Below are 17,594 nucleotides of genomic sequence, written 5' to 3'. Positions count from 1 at the left end.
AAACTTTGACCACATGGTTGTTTATTAACAAGTATATTATTGCACAACACAGCAGCAGCAGTTTATTAATAAGTATATTGCACAACATAGCAGCAGCAGAACCAATGTTGGATATACCACTGGTATGCTCATTGTAAACAGTAGGCAAATCCAACAACTGAGTAGCGCAACCAAATGTTTTAAAGTACATACAAAGATATGTAAAGCTTGTAGAAAATATCTTTACCTACAGACTGATAAAAGCTATACACTTTTTGTCATAAAGCGCGCCGAAGCCTATTTTTTATAATAGTCGTCATCAGTGAAGAGGATGAATGGCGCCAGATACAAAACATTGGACCTAGCTTGTCGTAAAGCATTCCACTGGTGAACAGCTTTGCAAACATAAACAATCCTGTCCTCATGAAGGCGGTCGTTGAGTTGAGATGGGAAGGGGGCAGTAGGAAGGAGCTGTTTGGGTGGAGGGTTTCTCGGGGATTACCATGCTAATCTGAGGACAGACGGGGGACACCTGTGGTCCCACAGAACATTAAGGATTACTTTGGCATGCTGTGATAATGAAGGGAGGACTGCTGGCCTTTGGGCCGCGTGTGTCTCAAATGTTACCCTGCCCCTTTCACTCGAGTCTAATGGTCACATATTGTAGTATACATGAGTGTGTGCCTTATAACGAGTTGTGACTGATGATCATGCTCAAGTGTTAATGCGGGCGAGTCATTTCCGCAGAGTTGAGCAATTTCTAAATATTTCGTTTTATGCAATGCATTGCCAGAGGGATTCTTGTTGTGGCATGGCACATAGTGTGAGTAGTTGTAATGATTCAGAAGAAGTATTACAGAAATTGCTCTAACGAATTGTTACTCCATGACAGCTTTGGCCATTAAAAAGTTTGCTTTTGATAATCGTAGTAACAGTGCTACGATGGTCACACACTAGGGATGTGCGTATCGATCCTGTGGTATCGATATATCGATACTCACACGCTACTCATTTGGCATCACTTTTCTGAAAAAAGTATCGATATAAACCAAAAAACGGCGTGGGGGGGGTGCAAGCATCACTTTCAGATGTTTTTGATGACTTACTTAACTTACTATGTGCTGGGACACCCCTGTACCTGGCAGAGTATAGAGCTGGCTCAGTCACGTGACAGGAGACAGCGAATGAGCGTCGTCAACGTGCAACACACACACAGCCAGCCGACAGCGATGCAGCCAGGCATATCCAGTGTTGTCCAATTGTTGACTTAAAACAGGCATTGGTTTGTTTTTTTTTAGTAATGTTTACTGAATATTTTTGTTTAAATGATTATCCTAAATTCAAATAATTTCCACACAGGGGAATTTACTCTTAGTTGAAAATTGCTTGAGTATTTAAAACAAGATAAGAAAGAGATACAATTTGGTGATTCTTCATCTTTGCATTACAGTTTTATTTTTTTCCAAGAAAATCTTGAATATATGATTGAATGTGATTTTGGTTTTAATCTAGAACATGATTTCTTACATTTCGAAAACATTAGCCTATTTCATATTTCATTAATTGCTAATTATATCACAAACTTTAAAAAATAACTGCAGCTTCTTGCAATTCGGATTTGACTGTTAATTGGAAAACCCTAATATTTAATTATTATTATATATAATATATAGTTATTATTATATATAATATTTAATTGAAGGTCCTGAGTAGTCGTGAGTTCAATCCCGGCCTCGGGATCTTTCTGTGTGGAGTTTGCATGTTCTCCCCGTGACTGCGTGGGTTCCCTACGGTTACTCCGGCTTTCTCCCACCTCCAAAGACATGCACCTGGGGATAGGTTGATTGGCAACACTAAATTGGCCCTACTGTGTGAATATGAGTGTGAACGTTGTCTGTCTATCTGTGTTGGCCCTGCGATGAGGTGGGGACTTGTCCAGGGTGTACCCTGCCTTCCGCCCGATTGTAGCTGAGATAGGCTCCAGCGCCCCCCGTGACCCCGAAGGGAATAAGCGGTAGAAAATGGATGGATGGATGTTATTTATTTTAATTTTACTTTTATTATATATTGACAATAACAAATGTGGTATAAATGGTCTGTATTTGTCTTGTGATTTGTCTTAAATAATAACAATAGTAATAATATTTTTGACTGACAAAAAATTGCCAATAAGATATTATTGGTATCGGTATCGGTCATGGTATCGATGAAAATGCAAGAACAAGTATCGGTATCGTATCGAATCCTAAAAGTGTGGTATCGCCCATCCCTATCACACACTATAAATTAAGGATGAATAATTGACAGTATTTCCTCAATGGTGGACTATGAGGAAAATTTACTAGTGTTATTTTTCAAATATTTTTAAGGGGATAGGCCGAGAGGGAATCTCACTCTAAAATGTTAACTCCGCTTTCGATGCCAGTATTATTAAATATGTCCAGAGGAGTTGCTAAGTTGAGGTCTGCTTGAATATACTGTACAGTGGTGCCTTGACTTACAGTGCAGTGTGAGTTCAATAGTTCCATGAAAGAGCTTGTAACTCTAAATACTTAAATCTCAAATAAATTTCCTAATTTAGATAACTGAAATGCCATCGATCTGTATATAAAGTAATATTTATGTATATATGTTTGTATATATATATATATATATATATATATATATATGTATATATATATATATATATATATGTATATATATATATATATATATGTATATATATATATATATATTATGTATATATATATATGTATACGTATATATATATATATATATATATACATATATATATATATATATATATATATATATATATATATATATATATATATATATACATATATATATATATATACATATATATATACATGTGTTTATACATATACACGTGTGTATACAATTTGAGCCACGCCGCCCACGGTTTTTCACTAATTTTATTTTAAAACGGTAATACTAACCGTCGAGAGTTTTGCCACGGTTATCAATATTACCGTTTATCGTTACATCCCTTTAATTTACTATACATTAGACCTAAAACGTTTTTTTTAATCAAAAGCAGTACTTGTTACACATACACTTTGAGTTTTTTTGTTGTTTGTAAGTATTAGTGTTTAAAGAATACTTTTAACGTGATTAACGTGGACCCCGACTTAAACAAGTTGAAAAGCTTATTCGGGTGTTACCATTTAGTGGTCAATTGTACGGATTATGTACTGTACTGTGCAATCTACTAATAAAAGTTTCAATCAAAAAAACAACTTTCTTTTTAAACTTAAACAGGGCTAAATTGTATTTCACATTTACATTACCTGTACTGTTTGAAGGCAAAAGTTTGGTATTTGAAAAAAATGTAAACCCTTGTCTATTATTTATCCAGCAGTAAAGTTTTTTACTGCTGGATAAACACCATTAAAAAAATGCATAGATGATTGGTTGGTTTCTGAAATTCAAACAGCCTCTTAGTATATTATGGTCTTCACTGGCAGCAGCATCTTTACACAACGTTATCAAGAGTGAAGCATGCCTGTCATGTGGGCTGTGTTTTCTTTTTAGCTCCTCCAGCCAGCTGTGGTGGGAAGGTTGTGCCCCTGCAGACCTCCTGGGAGAGGGTGGTTGAAGGGATTTAAGCCAGCTGCCTATTTTTGGTCTTTTTATGACTGAAGCTTTTTTAATGAGAAGATTCATGGATCCTTATTGGTTCTGGTACTGTTCAGTCTTAAACCTTGAGGCAGGATAAACATTAAAATGAATTAGCTACAATTGTGAGCAGGGAACGTCTGCTTGTCGTAAATCACATAAGGTCTGTCTTTGACGAACAGGCCTCTTAGGTTATAGTATCTACTGTCACCTGCTTAGGAGCACAGCTGTAGCTCCACAAGAGGTAACAACTAGTCCCAATAGCCTGAAAGAGCTGTGGATCAAGGTACTATTCACTAACCTTCAAAGTTGTGTCCCTTTTTGCAGCACTTTCGTGTCAGAATTCTTTTGAATATTGCAAGAATAGTGGCGCAAAAGCTGAGGCAGAAAGTGAATAAATGAAGACTTGCAAGTGACAGGCTTTCAAGTTGATTCTCTATAATGGCAATTCAGTTGAGCAGGTATCACTAGTTGGAATCTTATTTTAGGATCCAAACCATATGGCAAAATGCCACAAATATTTGACTGTAGGCTCCAGTATGCAATGTTAAGCTATAGGGAATCCAGTCTGGTGTATGACTTAAGTGGGCTTGCTAAAATAAATATAAATGTACCTTGCGCACTAGTTGCTTGGCGCACTGTTGATTCTATGTATATTTCCCATAAAAATAATTAATAAGTCTTAACATTGTCACAGTTGTTTCCTGTACAGATAATGCTTTATGCAACATTATCAAATGCTTTAAAAGCGTAAATATATGGCGGCGATGTACATTTAACTGTAAGCTAAATTGAATGACCCAGGAAACACAATCTATTGGAGCGTTGTTAAATTGTTCGAGTATTTCAAAGCATTATTTTGCTGATTTACTTAGAACCACTGACACCTATGCCTGCCATAAACACCTTTCATCCATAAATGTTAAGGGTAAAGGTTGATTTCCGGTGACTTTTATAATACAGTACAGTATCTAATAAAACCATGTTCGTCATTGCTCTCAAAACTAAAACCTCTGTTGACCTCAGATCTGTTTGGATTTCCACATATTTAAAAAAAAAATAAAGTATGAAAAAAAACACTATTTACTTCACATGCCATATGTACATTTTTATCATTGTGTATGTTCTGCTTATATTCTTCTATATATTGTTCTTTTCTAACATTGTTCTTTTAACACCCTGTAATGTGGCTGCTTCTCTTTTTGGAACAAGTGTGTCAAAAAGCCACAAAAAGCAGAACACATGTACAGAGTCAATCTATTGACATTTGTTGAACTACGCCAGTGCTTTTCAAATATTATCTCTTACACCCTCCCACCCCCTGAAGGAAGATGAACATATTTTACGCCCCCCAACCCGCCACTGTGACTATAAATAGTATATTTTGTCTATAACTATACCTCTTCATAACATTGTTAAAGTTATTAACACTAAAGGACACAACTCAACGGCCTTTGCTCGTCTCCCACTGTGGTTACAGTGAAGCCAAGTGGTATATACGCTTCATCGTATTCTGGTATGGCAAAAAAGCATGTTCCCCGAGGTCACACGTGCCCCCCTGGCATCGCACCGCGTCTCTCCAGGGGTGCCCGCCCCACTATTTGAGAAGGACCAAACTATGCCAGTGTTTCACACAACACATTGACAATTCGCATAACAGTGTTTCATTTTGTGTTAGAAGTTTGTAGTGTAGAACTGAATCAACCTAAGGTGCATTTGACATATGCGTTTTAATTGAATAAAGTTTTAATGAATGAATAAGTGAAAGTATATTTACCATTTCAGAGACAATATGAAATAATGAAGGTTAGATTGATACAAGTAAATATTTTATTAAAAAATTATGTTACAGATAAAAATGTAATGCAAAAATTCAGCATGTAATAGTAGCTTCATCCCGCAAACATGTTGTAATGAAAAGGTTGTATTTTGCTAGAAGACTACAATAATATAGAAACCCATGTATGTTATTGTGCAGGGTAAATAAGTCAGTTTGTTTGTACACTGGACAAAAAAGGGTCACCAGATGGATTTAACTAAGCAAAAAAGCCATACATTGAATAATTACTGCATGGGTGATTGTTTCAGCTGTCAGCAAGTTATTTAACCCTGTAACCCCTGGGTGTCCTGTATTTTGGTGATTTTTGTGCTGCTTTTTTTTTTTTAGTGGGGGACTGGGTTGGTTTGCTAATTTACTGTTAATAGCTGGTTACGTTCTGTTGTAACAATCTATTAGAATATACTAAGGACTTATTCTTCTGTGGATTCTTTACATTCTTTTTGGGCAATACTACAAATATTGGTATCGATCCAACAGCAAGTAATGGGGCAGTGTTGGCCATATCGGGTATATCAGTATTGAGGCGGCATGGCGTAGTGGGTAGAGCAGCCGTGCCAGAAACCTGAGGGTTGCAGGATCGCTCCCCACCTCTTGACATCCAAATCGCTGCAGTTGTGTCCCTGGGCATTCATCCACACTGGTGAATGAATGATAGGTGGTGGTCGGAAGGGCCGTAGGCGCAAACTGGCAGCCACGCTTTTGTCACTCTACCCCAGGGCAGCTGTGGCTATGAAAGTAGCTTACCATCACCAGGTGTGAATAAATGATGGGTTCTCACTTCTCTGTGAAGCGCTTTGAGTGTCTAGAAAAGCGCTATAAAAATGTAATCCCTTATTATTATATCAATATTGATACTTAGATTTTTCCTGATCATTAAATTATTACATTTTTGATCACAATTTTTATCTGACAAAAACACAGGATATGATATTGAATATCACTTCAATATTTAAACTCTTTTCCTACTATTGGCTCTGATCTATAAATGTTTATTTATTTTGCCCAAAAATAAATTATTTCTTGAGTTTGTACACAATAACAAAAAAAAACTATATTTCTTGGTGATAAAAAATATTGATCTAATCACCAGTTTTATTTGTTGTAACAAATAAAACTGGTGATTAGATCAATATACAACTGACATGCATCAAGACAAGGCTGCACGATTTTGAGAAAAAACCTAATTGCGATATTTTCCCCACGAATTGTGATTCGATTTGAGATTTTTATATTTTGCACATAAAAATGTGAAAATAACGAGGGAAGGAAGACATGTTACTTTTAGACGGTCAATTAATATACCTGTCTCAAGGTGCCACACGTAGAACAATGTGCAATAGTTTACTTAAAAAAGTATTTGGCTGCTTTATGCAAACAGACTCAGAGTTTTGGTCTACATCATGCTCTTAAACTGAATAAATAACCGATAACAACTATACAGTGTTTATAGTGTTATCATTATATATAATACTTAGGGTTGTAACGATTGATTGATACATCAATATATCGACTTATATTCTTAAATTTCAAGTACATCGATCTGGACCCATCAAGTTTGCCATTCAAGAAATAAGTATCAATCCAATATCATTTCAAAAGGAATTTAATCGATATTATCGATACTAGAAAAAGAAAAACATTGAATTTAAGAACGGTAGACTTTATACAAAGTTTAGCACTTGGAGTTAACGTTTAACATATTTATTATATACTGTAAGTGCTAAACTTTGTATAAAGTCTACCGTTGTAATGTTGTAATTACAACACCTTTTCCCGTCTGTGGTGTCACCAAAACAATAATGGCGGATATCTACGGTGGTTGAGAAAGGTCATAACAATTGCAAACGCCACAAGACAAATAATGTAATATCTGTGACAATCAGAATCAGAATCACTTTAATACTCCCCGAAGGGAAATTAAGATTTTCAGCACAATCCCATTCAGACTGAGGCCAAGGAAAAAAAAACTCATAGCCATAGCACACATAAACATGTGTGTAAGAGGGGAACATCAAAGAACATAAAGGACATTAAAAGAGCAGAGCTGATGCAACCAGCCACTTCTATACACAGCCACAAAAGTAAAACAAACAAAAAAACATATACACTCTGGTGGCCTCTGCAGTGTTCCACACCATCGTCTGGTGGGGTGGGGGGGAGCATGGCCAGAGACAGGAGCAGACCCAACAAAGCAACCAAGAGAGCCGACTCCACCCTCGGCCGCCCACCAACTCTCGGCCAGTGTCCAGTCCGCATGGATGAGCGATGATACGTCCAAGGAGACTGAGTTGTCCGATACCTGCTCATTCAGCCAAGACACTGTGAAGCTTGTCCGTCCCGGTGCTCAGCGCCAGCTCTGCAGCCCTGTCTCTTCATCCGCATCTCCTCCAGTCTCTCCAAACGGACTCTGGTGTGGCAGAGACCCAGCAGCTGGTCTCCATGGCCAAAAGGCTCCCGGGAGGGAGATCCAGAAGTTCACAAAAAAGCACAGCAGAAGTCACGAAAGGGCCACCCCTTGTCACACAGTCCCAAAGGGTCCCGAACCAAAATGCAAAAAAACACATGAAAACAAGAAGGGAAACATCAACACAAGAACACAGAGCTCCTGCCAACAGCAGCCACTACAGCGGCGCCATCATGGACAAGTGTGTCTGCGTACCTATAAGAGGTGGTGCGGATGTGTGAGACGTGTGCGAGAGTGGCAGACTAGTGAGCGGAGTTCTGCGAATGTTTGGGTGTCCGTGTATTCAGTATTTAAACGTGTGTTTTCATTCCCTGAGTTTGTTACCGCTTCTGACTGTCTCTCCTTCTCCACTGCCGGGGTTTTAGCTATTATAGCACAATTGCAAAAGCGACAATAAATACAAACGACACAACACAATGATGAAGCCGCAACACAACTTCAAACCACTGAAGACGTGGCCGACACAATGGAAGTGACAGAGGTGCAAGTAATTGCGACACACTGACTCCCGGAACACACGGGGAAGTCATTTGATGAGAAATAAATAAATAGAAGAGATGGATGACGGAGGTACCGTATTTTCCGCACTATAAGGCGCACCTGATTATAAGGCCAGTGTTTCCCATAAACTGCCAAGATACCTGTGGCGGTGGGGGGGGGGGGGGTGGCTATGGGCGTGGCTATGTGCGTGGTCACCATGACATCATCGAGTAATTTGCATAATTTACTACAATTATATGATTTTCTCTAAAGGCTCAAAAAATGTATACTTACTAGTTAATAATAACAGTTTTGTTTTAAACGTCCATCCATCCAGCCATTTTACAATATAATTACAACACTTTATGTACATATTTATATACAGATTTGAACAATAAGTTATACACTGAAATATATTTATTAATTGTGGTTCTAACAAAAATATATCTTATAAAAATATAAAAGCTAAAATGTCTCTTAAAGCTCTGCCCCTTTAATTAGTGCATACTAAATGTTTTACTTTAGCCTACTACTACAACCATATTATTTACCAGCAACATAAAGTGAAACAGAGGCAGAGGTGTCCTGCCACAGTCAGTAACAAATAAACAGAAAACAGTAGTGGTGGTAGATAGACACAAAGCTTCATCAAACATCTGATCCACTGAACAAAGAGCTCCAAAAATCTTGATCCTACACTTCTCTTTTGGAAAGTAAATCTGAACAGCCGATATGGGCATCTACATCAACTATATGATTTGCCTGAGAAGCTGGACAGGACAAAAAATAAAGAATAAAATAAATAAAAAATTAACTTTTTTGTTGTTGTTGTTGCGGCCTTAATTCTTTTGTGGCGGGCCGCCACAAATAAATGAATGTGTGGGAAACACTGAAGGCGCACCTTCAATGAATGGCATATTTCAAAACTTTGTTCATATATATGGCGCACCGGATTATAAGGCGCACCTATGCATTCATTAGATGGAGCTGCGCTAAAGGGAATGTCAACAAAACAGTCAGATAGGTCAGTCAAACGTTATTAATAGATTACAAACCAGCGTTCTGACAACTCTGTTCACTCCCAAAATGAATAAACAGCTGTTTTATTATTTTCCCCGAGGTAAAGTCAGTGACGTGGTGTTTTGTTTATCTTTTAACAACAGCAAGGTATAACATGTAGTGCAACATTTATATCACATAGTGGAGGGGAACTTTTCCCTGATTCAATAAACACGTAAGAAACAGTGATACTGTTACGGTAAATCAAACGTTAGTGCAATCACAATATAGTAACACTCGAAATAGTGCAGAGCAATAACAATATATCAATAACTCAACGTTGCTCACAAACACACAAAATAAACATGTAAAGCTCACTTTATGAAGTTATTCCTCATCCACGAATCCCTCAAATTATTCTTCTTCAGTGTCCGAATTAAACAGTTGGGCGAATACGGCATCCAACATGCCCGGCTCCGTCTAGTCGAAGTCGTCATTAATGGAGTCAGTGTCGCTGCTGCTCTATTCCCGTGTTCTACTGCGTGACTGATCGTCTTAAGTTTAAACTCTGCGTCGTAAGCGTGTCTCTTATTAGGAGCCATTTTGGGGTCTTTACATAAACAAACAAATGGAAATCAAAACGGCACGCCTCGCGCAGTCATATATATGGGATATATGACTCAATATTGGTCCATACATAAGGCGAACCGGATTATAAGGCGCACTGTCATCTTTTGACAAAATTGGAGGTTTTTAGGTGCGCCTTATAGTGCGGAAAATACGGTATATAAATTAGGAAGTTAAAGTCAAAAAATTAAAGTACCACTGATAGTCACATACACTAGGTGTGGTGAAATTACTCTCTGCATTTGACCCATCCCCTTGTTCCACCCCCTAGGAGGTGAGGGGAGCAGTGAGCAGCAGCGGTGTCTGCGCTCGGCAATCATTTTGGTGATTTAACCCCCAATTCCAACCCTTGATGCTGAGTCCCAAGCAGGGAGGTAATGGGTCCCATTTTTATAGTCTTTGGTATGACTCGGCCGGGGTTTGAACTCACAATCTTCCGATCTCAGGGTAAACACAAGCGAGGGACAAACGCCATCAACAGCGATGGGGGGCATACATGCTACTGCACATCTGGGTTGCTGTCCGTCATTGGCGACGCGGGGGGAACTTTATTTAGCAAATGTTGGTTACTGTACTTTTATTAAAAATGCTTGAATGTTGAAAAGATGAGCAGAAAAGGTCTCCCCCTGTTAATTCAACCTTAAGCATTGGTTGCATTTTATTCCATTGAGATGTGAATGCATTGGTCATTTATTGTTGTTACTTTCTTGTTTCTATCCATAATTCATTTATACTTGGTTCCCTTACAAGAAATAACAGGAATATAGGATACTTCACCTGCAGTGTCCAGCATCCAGTATTTATTTGACAGTCACACTGCTTGATTTGTTTCGCTAAACAGTTACTAAATCGATTTCAACTCACTGAATCGTTTCATATCGTTCTAAAAAAATTATATCGTCCCTGAATCGTATCAGGAACCACAAATATCTAAGTGAAATAATTGTTGTTAAAACAGATCGTTACACCCCCAATAATAATGCCAAGAACCATTTAAATATATAAACTTTTATTCCTCATTACTGTTGAGTTGTTTAGCATTGTACTCTAATTGGAAGGTTAAAACTTTATCCTAAATAATCACACAAAACGTAGATGGACTAATTTCTGTAAGCAAAATTAAATTTCACTTTGCTAAGGTTTGTGCAAACGATACCACAGCAAATGCGAGCTGTAATCCAAGCTTATACATTCAGTAAAGTTTTACTTTTTAACAAAATTCTGCAAAATTCCTGTACAGAACAGCGACACATGAAGCAAAGCGCAACAACATTTTAACCGTACTCATATTGATTAGTTAGGGCGTTACATCATCACAGAAGAGGATGTAATAACATTCAGAACAAATGGTGTTCAATGCAACCATCTTCTCCTCTCATTCACTAACCTGTTGTACAGATGTGGGCCGTTTGCCAGTGAAGGCAGTTGGAGTTCCCCTGTGTCATCTTTATTTTTATTGCTGCTTGCAGGGAGTGTCTCATGCTTTGGGTCAATGCTTCCAACTACGTTAGTCTGTACACAGGCACAGTTATAATTTGCAGGGCCTGGTATCAGTCAGACGCAGCTGCACTTGTGTTTTATCAGAACTTTCTTACAGCAATTTCTGCCATTCACACTCTTTGTGCGTTTCTTATAAGCTTTATTGGATCTAACAGCTGCCATAGAAAATCCCAAGCAGCAGCTGTGGGGCGATGATTTATTATTGCATATGTTACTTCTACAGGCTAAAAAATGCTTAAACATTGTATGACAACCCTTACCAAAATTGTTTTGCGCCCACTCTTTTCTGCCTCTATGACACAGTCACTACGAATAAACTAGTGTCAGATCATGTAATATTTTAAGGCTAGTGCTGTGATAATAAATAAATGAACCAATGAACCAAAGTGTCATGGTGGTCTGCTTTTAACTGCCCCACCCTAACAATGTCATTTATCCCTGTGTTGTCAATTGACCTCAGGAATTCCTGAGCCCCTGAGCAATGACAAACCACTTCAGGTGTGATACCTCAGGTTATGTTGTCACTTTCCAAAAATGTCGCCTCTCAAATTGGCCTTCAAACCGACTGACGCGCCCAAAAAGTAGTCGTGGACTTGAGGTAACCTGACCGCAATGTGCAGAGCATCTGTCACAGCTCATTAGCGTTTGGACCAAGTGAAGTAGACTGATACAAGTAACTCTTTGCTTCACTTGGACCTTCACTAAACAGGAAGCCCACAGCTGAGTGCACCCGTGAGCACTCTGGCTGCTCAAACACCTTTTCCAATGTTAGATTCCACAGACCTACAATAAAGCCAAATGTATTTATAGTGGCCAAGCCTTTTTAAGGGTCATGTTTTGTTTTTGGAAGATCATGCAACTAGGCTGGTCTCTGTGATTCAGAGTATTCAGTCCAGCGGCAATCGGTTGCCTTTCAGCATCTGATGAATACTAATGCAATTTCCTGCTCATTTTTCCACAGGAGACTTGAGTCCACTGAAACCTTTCTTTGTACCAGATAACTGTTATTTTCAATCTTCTGCCGTGTCCGGTCCAGTTTAGATCCAACTCACTTGTTTTAATCTAATATTTGCAAACATTTTTCTATGTAACTATTTCATTTACAAATGCACTCTTTTATTATTTAAAATAGTTTATTTTATTATTTGATAGCATAGCCAGACAATAATACACAACAGTGACAGATAATATATTCTCAGAACTCTGCGGCCAGATGAAGACCAGCATCTGACTATTTTGTTGGGTGTCAGGCGATGGTCTAGAGCAGTGGTTCTCAAATGGGGGTACGCGTACCCCTGGGGGTACTTGAAGGTATGCCAAGGGGTACGTGAGATTTTAAAAAAATGTCTGTCAAAAAGAACTGTGAAAAGAAATGCAACAATGCAATATTCAGTGTTGACAGCTAGATTTTTTGTGGACATGTTCCATAAATATTGATGTTAAAGATTTCTTTTTTTGTGAAAAAATGTTTAGAATTAAGTTCATGAATCCAGATGGATCTCTATTGAAATCCCCAAAGAGGGCACTTTAAGTTGATGATTACTTCTCTGTGTAGAAATCTTTATTTATAATTGAATCACTTGTTTATTTTTCAAAAAGTTTTTAGTTATTTTTATATATTTTTTTTCCAAATAGTTCAAGAAAGACCACAACAAATGAGCAATATTTTGCACTGTTATACAATTTAATAAATCAGAAACTGATGACATAGTGCTGTATTTTACTTCTTTATCTCTTTTTTTCAACCAGAATGCTTTGCTTTGATTAGTTGGTACTTGAATTACAAAAATGTTCACAGGGGGTACATCACTGAAAAAAGGTTGAGAACCACTGGTCTATTTACCGGCATCAGTGCAGATTTAGGTGTATTTTGAACGGTTTAGAGGTAAATAAATAAGCATACTTGCCAACCCTCCCAATTTTCCCGGGAGACTCCTGAATTTCAGTGCCCCTCCCGGAAATCTCCCGGGGCAACCATTCTCCCGAATTTCTCCCGATTTCCACCCGGACAACAATTTTGGGGGCGTGCCTTAAAGGCACTGCCTTTACCAGTTGTTTTTATGGTGTGAAGTTCATATTTTGTCTCATTTTTTACCCATTGATGTCCCTGTTGTTCAGCAATGTTTGCTACCGATATCAAAATTCAGTACATGCTGTTGAGCCTATGAGAGATTTATTCACCTAGTTTGTACTGTTAAGGATATTTTCTTGATGCTAACGAATAACACCGAAGACGGTATAATGAGGTCATCTGTGTTGAATAAAGCACTTCCTACCTGCACAACAACAACTAAGTTTTAGTTTCTGTTATAAAAATTGACAACGAAAATAAGGTGGATTGGACCAACAATATTTATTATTGGAACTTAAGATGATGTTAGTTTATTTGCACAACCAGGTCTTCATAGTTATATTTAGGCATAGCAACCACAAAAGAACAAAAACTAATGCGATCTCTTGTCCTTTTTTTACGTTTATTACTGATCTCAAACACAACTAATATACTATGGAATAATCTCAATTGCATCACATAAAGTTTCCCAAACAAAAATTCTCAAACAAACATTTTACAAAGTGATCGCTGCAGACAAAAACATGGTCCGATTGTATTCCACTATATGATGAAAGTGATATTTTTAAGAGCTTTGCTTTCACCCCTGACTTTATTAACTTTATAAACCACTTATTTCGGGACGCTATGAAAGCTCTTTCCTATCTCTCTATTTGACGACTGGAACAACCAAGAACAGAACCGCAATTTGGCATTTTCTATTCAAACTCTAATGCTATGCTCAAGCAGGCTGACGATCATCTGAATTAAGCCGCGAAGAAGAAAAACTGATGTGACGTCATATGCAATCCAGCAGTATTAATCACTAATGAAAATAGACTTCATCCCAGGATATTCATCATCCATTTTACCCTTAACCCCCGCCCTCTGATAGCTTTGCTGGAAAATCCATGGAGCCTAAACACTTGATAAATGATCAGAGCTATCAAATCAGGGTGGATGTGGAGCAAAAATGATCTTTAAGTTCAGCATTTATCCTTTATCTATTACCTTAAAATTAGCATCATAACTCCTTTGAGACACCCTTTTCCAGTGGGTCCATATGAGTGACAGGGAAAAAGCTGCATAAATCTCAACACTCCACACTCTGAATATAAAAAACGGATTTAGAGGTTTTTTTTTTTAGGGTGGAAAGTACTTTTATGAGTCAACACGGTTCTTTAAAGGTATTGCCACTGTTTCACTCACTATTCCGTATACCAAATTATTTTATTGTGTACATTCTTTCAACAAGTCCGAAAAGGTCGATTTTTGAATAGAAGAGAAATGACCAAGTTTACAAATTTGTCGGCTGATATAGACCAGAGAGAGTAAACTAAAGGTGTGAAAAACCTTTTTACAGCGGCTGTACATAATCCACATAGTAGCATCAAACGGTAAATTTTTCCTGCTTTACATGCAGAGCAGGTTGAGCGAACTGTAACCTCTCCACGCAGGAGAGGGGGGCAGAGCAGAAAAGAGACGGCAGATCAACTGGTCTAAAAGGGGAGTCTATTTAAAGGCTAGTGTGTACAAATGAGTTTTAAGATGGGACTTAGATGCTTCTACTGAGGTTGCATCTCTAACTGTTACCGGGAGGGCGTTCCAGAGTACTGGAGCCTGAATAGAAAACGCTCTATATTCCACAGACTTTTTTTTCTTTGAACGCAGATTTATTGCCGGGACATATGGTACAATACAATCAGCAAGATTGGATGGAGCTGGACCCTTTAGTATTTTATATCAGGGAACAGGGAACATAAAATAAAACGAGTAGTTCTTTACGAAAACCTTTCCTTACAAAAACCTTTCAATGAGTTTTGACCTTATTTTTGTCAGACATTAATTGATAACACATGGATCAGATTTACATGTACAGTACCTTACCTTACCTAAGTCACTCCATTCAGAGTTCAGAAAATAACAACAATAATTGCTATAGTAGAAAGTTAAAAAGAAGTAAATACCTTATTTGGAAGCAATACGTTGTCGATTCTACAGTATATCTGAGTTTATATAGTATTTTTTCCCCACCTTACTTACCTTACTTACCTTAGTTAACTAAGGGAGAGATATTTCCTCAGAGGTGTTGAAAGCCTCCTCTATAGTTCCTCACTTCTTTTCACGTTTCCTCATTAGCAGCTTTTCTGTGCGCTGTAAAAATAGTCATGATGGTTTCAAAAGGAGCTCTTATACTCTTTAACAAAATACTTTTTCCTGACACTGAAAAAAGATTTTTTACAGATCAGACCCCTTAAGAAAGCACCTTCTGTCTTAGCAGAGCATAATGAAAATGAATTAATTTCACCACATTCCATTGCACTGCAATCCAAATGTTTTTTTGATTTAGCTAATGGGAACCAGATATGTGTCACTACAGTTTATATGTCTCTCCATTCACAATACACACTTAACCTTTTTGTTTTTGTAGCATGTTGTATATATTTTAGCGTTGTTGTTTTTAGTCAGCAGTAAGCTTGTTTGCAGTCATTTGCTGGCCACAACGTAAGGTATCCCTGCGCAATCCACTACAAGAACTGTCCCACCAAAAGTAACCATGCTCAGTTGTCTTTCATCTTGTGAGCTCAGATTCGTTGTTAATCTGGCTCGGTTACCGAACCGCTGTGACGTGATATTGCATCATCCACATCCAATTAACTGTGACATTCTCTCTCTTACAGAACTCAATGAATCTTCCTCCAGACAAAGCTCGCCTGTTGCGGCAGTACGACAACGAGAAGAAGTGGGAGCTCATCTGCGATCAGGTGGGTCCCTCTGATCTGATCTTATGTAAACACCATACAGTGATGTCGTATTATTGCAAGCCTGCCAAGTTGCAAATCAAATGAGTTGCAATACAAGAATTGTATCCAAAAATTCTGCCTTTACATGGAGGTTCCCCTTGACAACTCAATTGTTTGTTTTTGTTCTGGTAGTTTGCAGTGGTACAGAACTGTTACCTATCGAGCTAGATGAGCAAGGAAGCTAGATGAGCAAGGCAAATGAGAACAGTCCAGCCCACCTACAAAGTCCACCTTTTCAGTTCAGCATCATGGCTGCCAAGCGCTAGACAAAGAAAGGACTAAGCTTCCTGGAGCTACGGAAGAAAGACTGACCTTCTCTCTGGAATGATAACTACGTAGTCTGTAGACTAGAGATGGAAATTTGACTGCATTTCCTTGATCGACTGGGGGTAAAATTACGGATGAATTGATCAATTTATTGTTTGGAGCAAATGGGAGAAATTGTCATGGAATGTTCTGAGCTCCTCTTGATGCCAGTGTTGTAATGAGTAGATGCCTGGAGAAGTTGCCAGAGGTAAATATCGCTCAGCTTTCCCTAACCGTTGTCATAATGCTCATCTATGAGACTGAGACAGCATCAACAGTGCTTCTGTTGGTTGTAGCCAAGTACTGCACTCTATTTTAGATACCTGACCATTACACCTATAGGAAGTTAAAATATAAAGTTAGTCTATCCAGAAAACTTCCTTTTCCGGGAAGACTTTATTTTGGGAGTGTCTGTGGGAATAGTTGTCAATTCATCCAGATAGAACAATTGTGCACTGAGGCACAGTCATGCTTATACAATAAATTGCCCTCTGTTTATATAAGGTTCAAAACATACAATTGTACAAGGTGAATAATTGTGGTTAAGGAGGCAACTAACCTTTGATTAGTTAATTGTTTAGGACAGAGGTTTTTAAAGTGTAAGGCGGGCCTTCCGTGGGATTTGCCAGGAAACGTTACAAACGATTTTAAGTTCCTACTGTGGGGAGTAAACACAGTTTGGGGTAGACCTATTTAAGTGGCAACCCACGGGCCAAAACCGGGCCCGCCAAAGCTTTTCATTTGGCCCACCGAACATAGGCCAAATAGGCTTGATGAAATCATTAAAACTAGGGTTGATCATGTATATGTCGTACACCTGCCACCCCGCAGTGGAAACAGTGTAACAATGAAGCAGCAGTGGGGTGAATAGAAGATTACTACTCATTCCAACCTGCAAAAAATATG

General features: G+C 38.2%; 1 protein-coding gene across 9 annotated transcripts in view; it reads left to right on the top strand.

Annotated features, from left to right (window-relative positions):
* Positions 1–17,594, top strand: part of fmnl2a (formin-like 2a) — a 103,392-nt gene that overhangs the window by 20,536 nt on the left and 65,262 nt on the right. For all 9 annotated transcript variants that reach the window (XM_062070000.1, XM_062069999.1, XM_062070005.1 and 6 more), the window contains exon 2: positions 16,260–16,343. In XM_062070000.1, coding sequence (XP_061925984.1) covers positions 16,260–16,343 — 84 coding nt within the window. The remainder of the gene's footprint in view (positions 1–16,259; positions 16,344–17,594) is intronic.

Source organism: Entelurus aequoreus, linkage group LG14, assembly GCF_033978785.1.
Source record: "Entelurus aequoreus isolate RoL-2023_Sb linkage group LG14, RoL_Eaeq_v1.1, whole genome shotgun sequence".
Lineage (NCBI taxonomy): Eukaryota > Metazoa > Chordata > Actinopteri > Syngnathiformes > Syngnathidae > Entelurus > Entelurus aequoreus.
The sequence above is the reverse complement of the archived record's forward strand: the minus strand, read 5'-3'. Positions and strand labels throughout refer to the sequence as shown.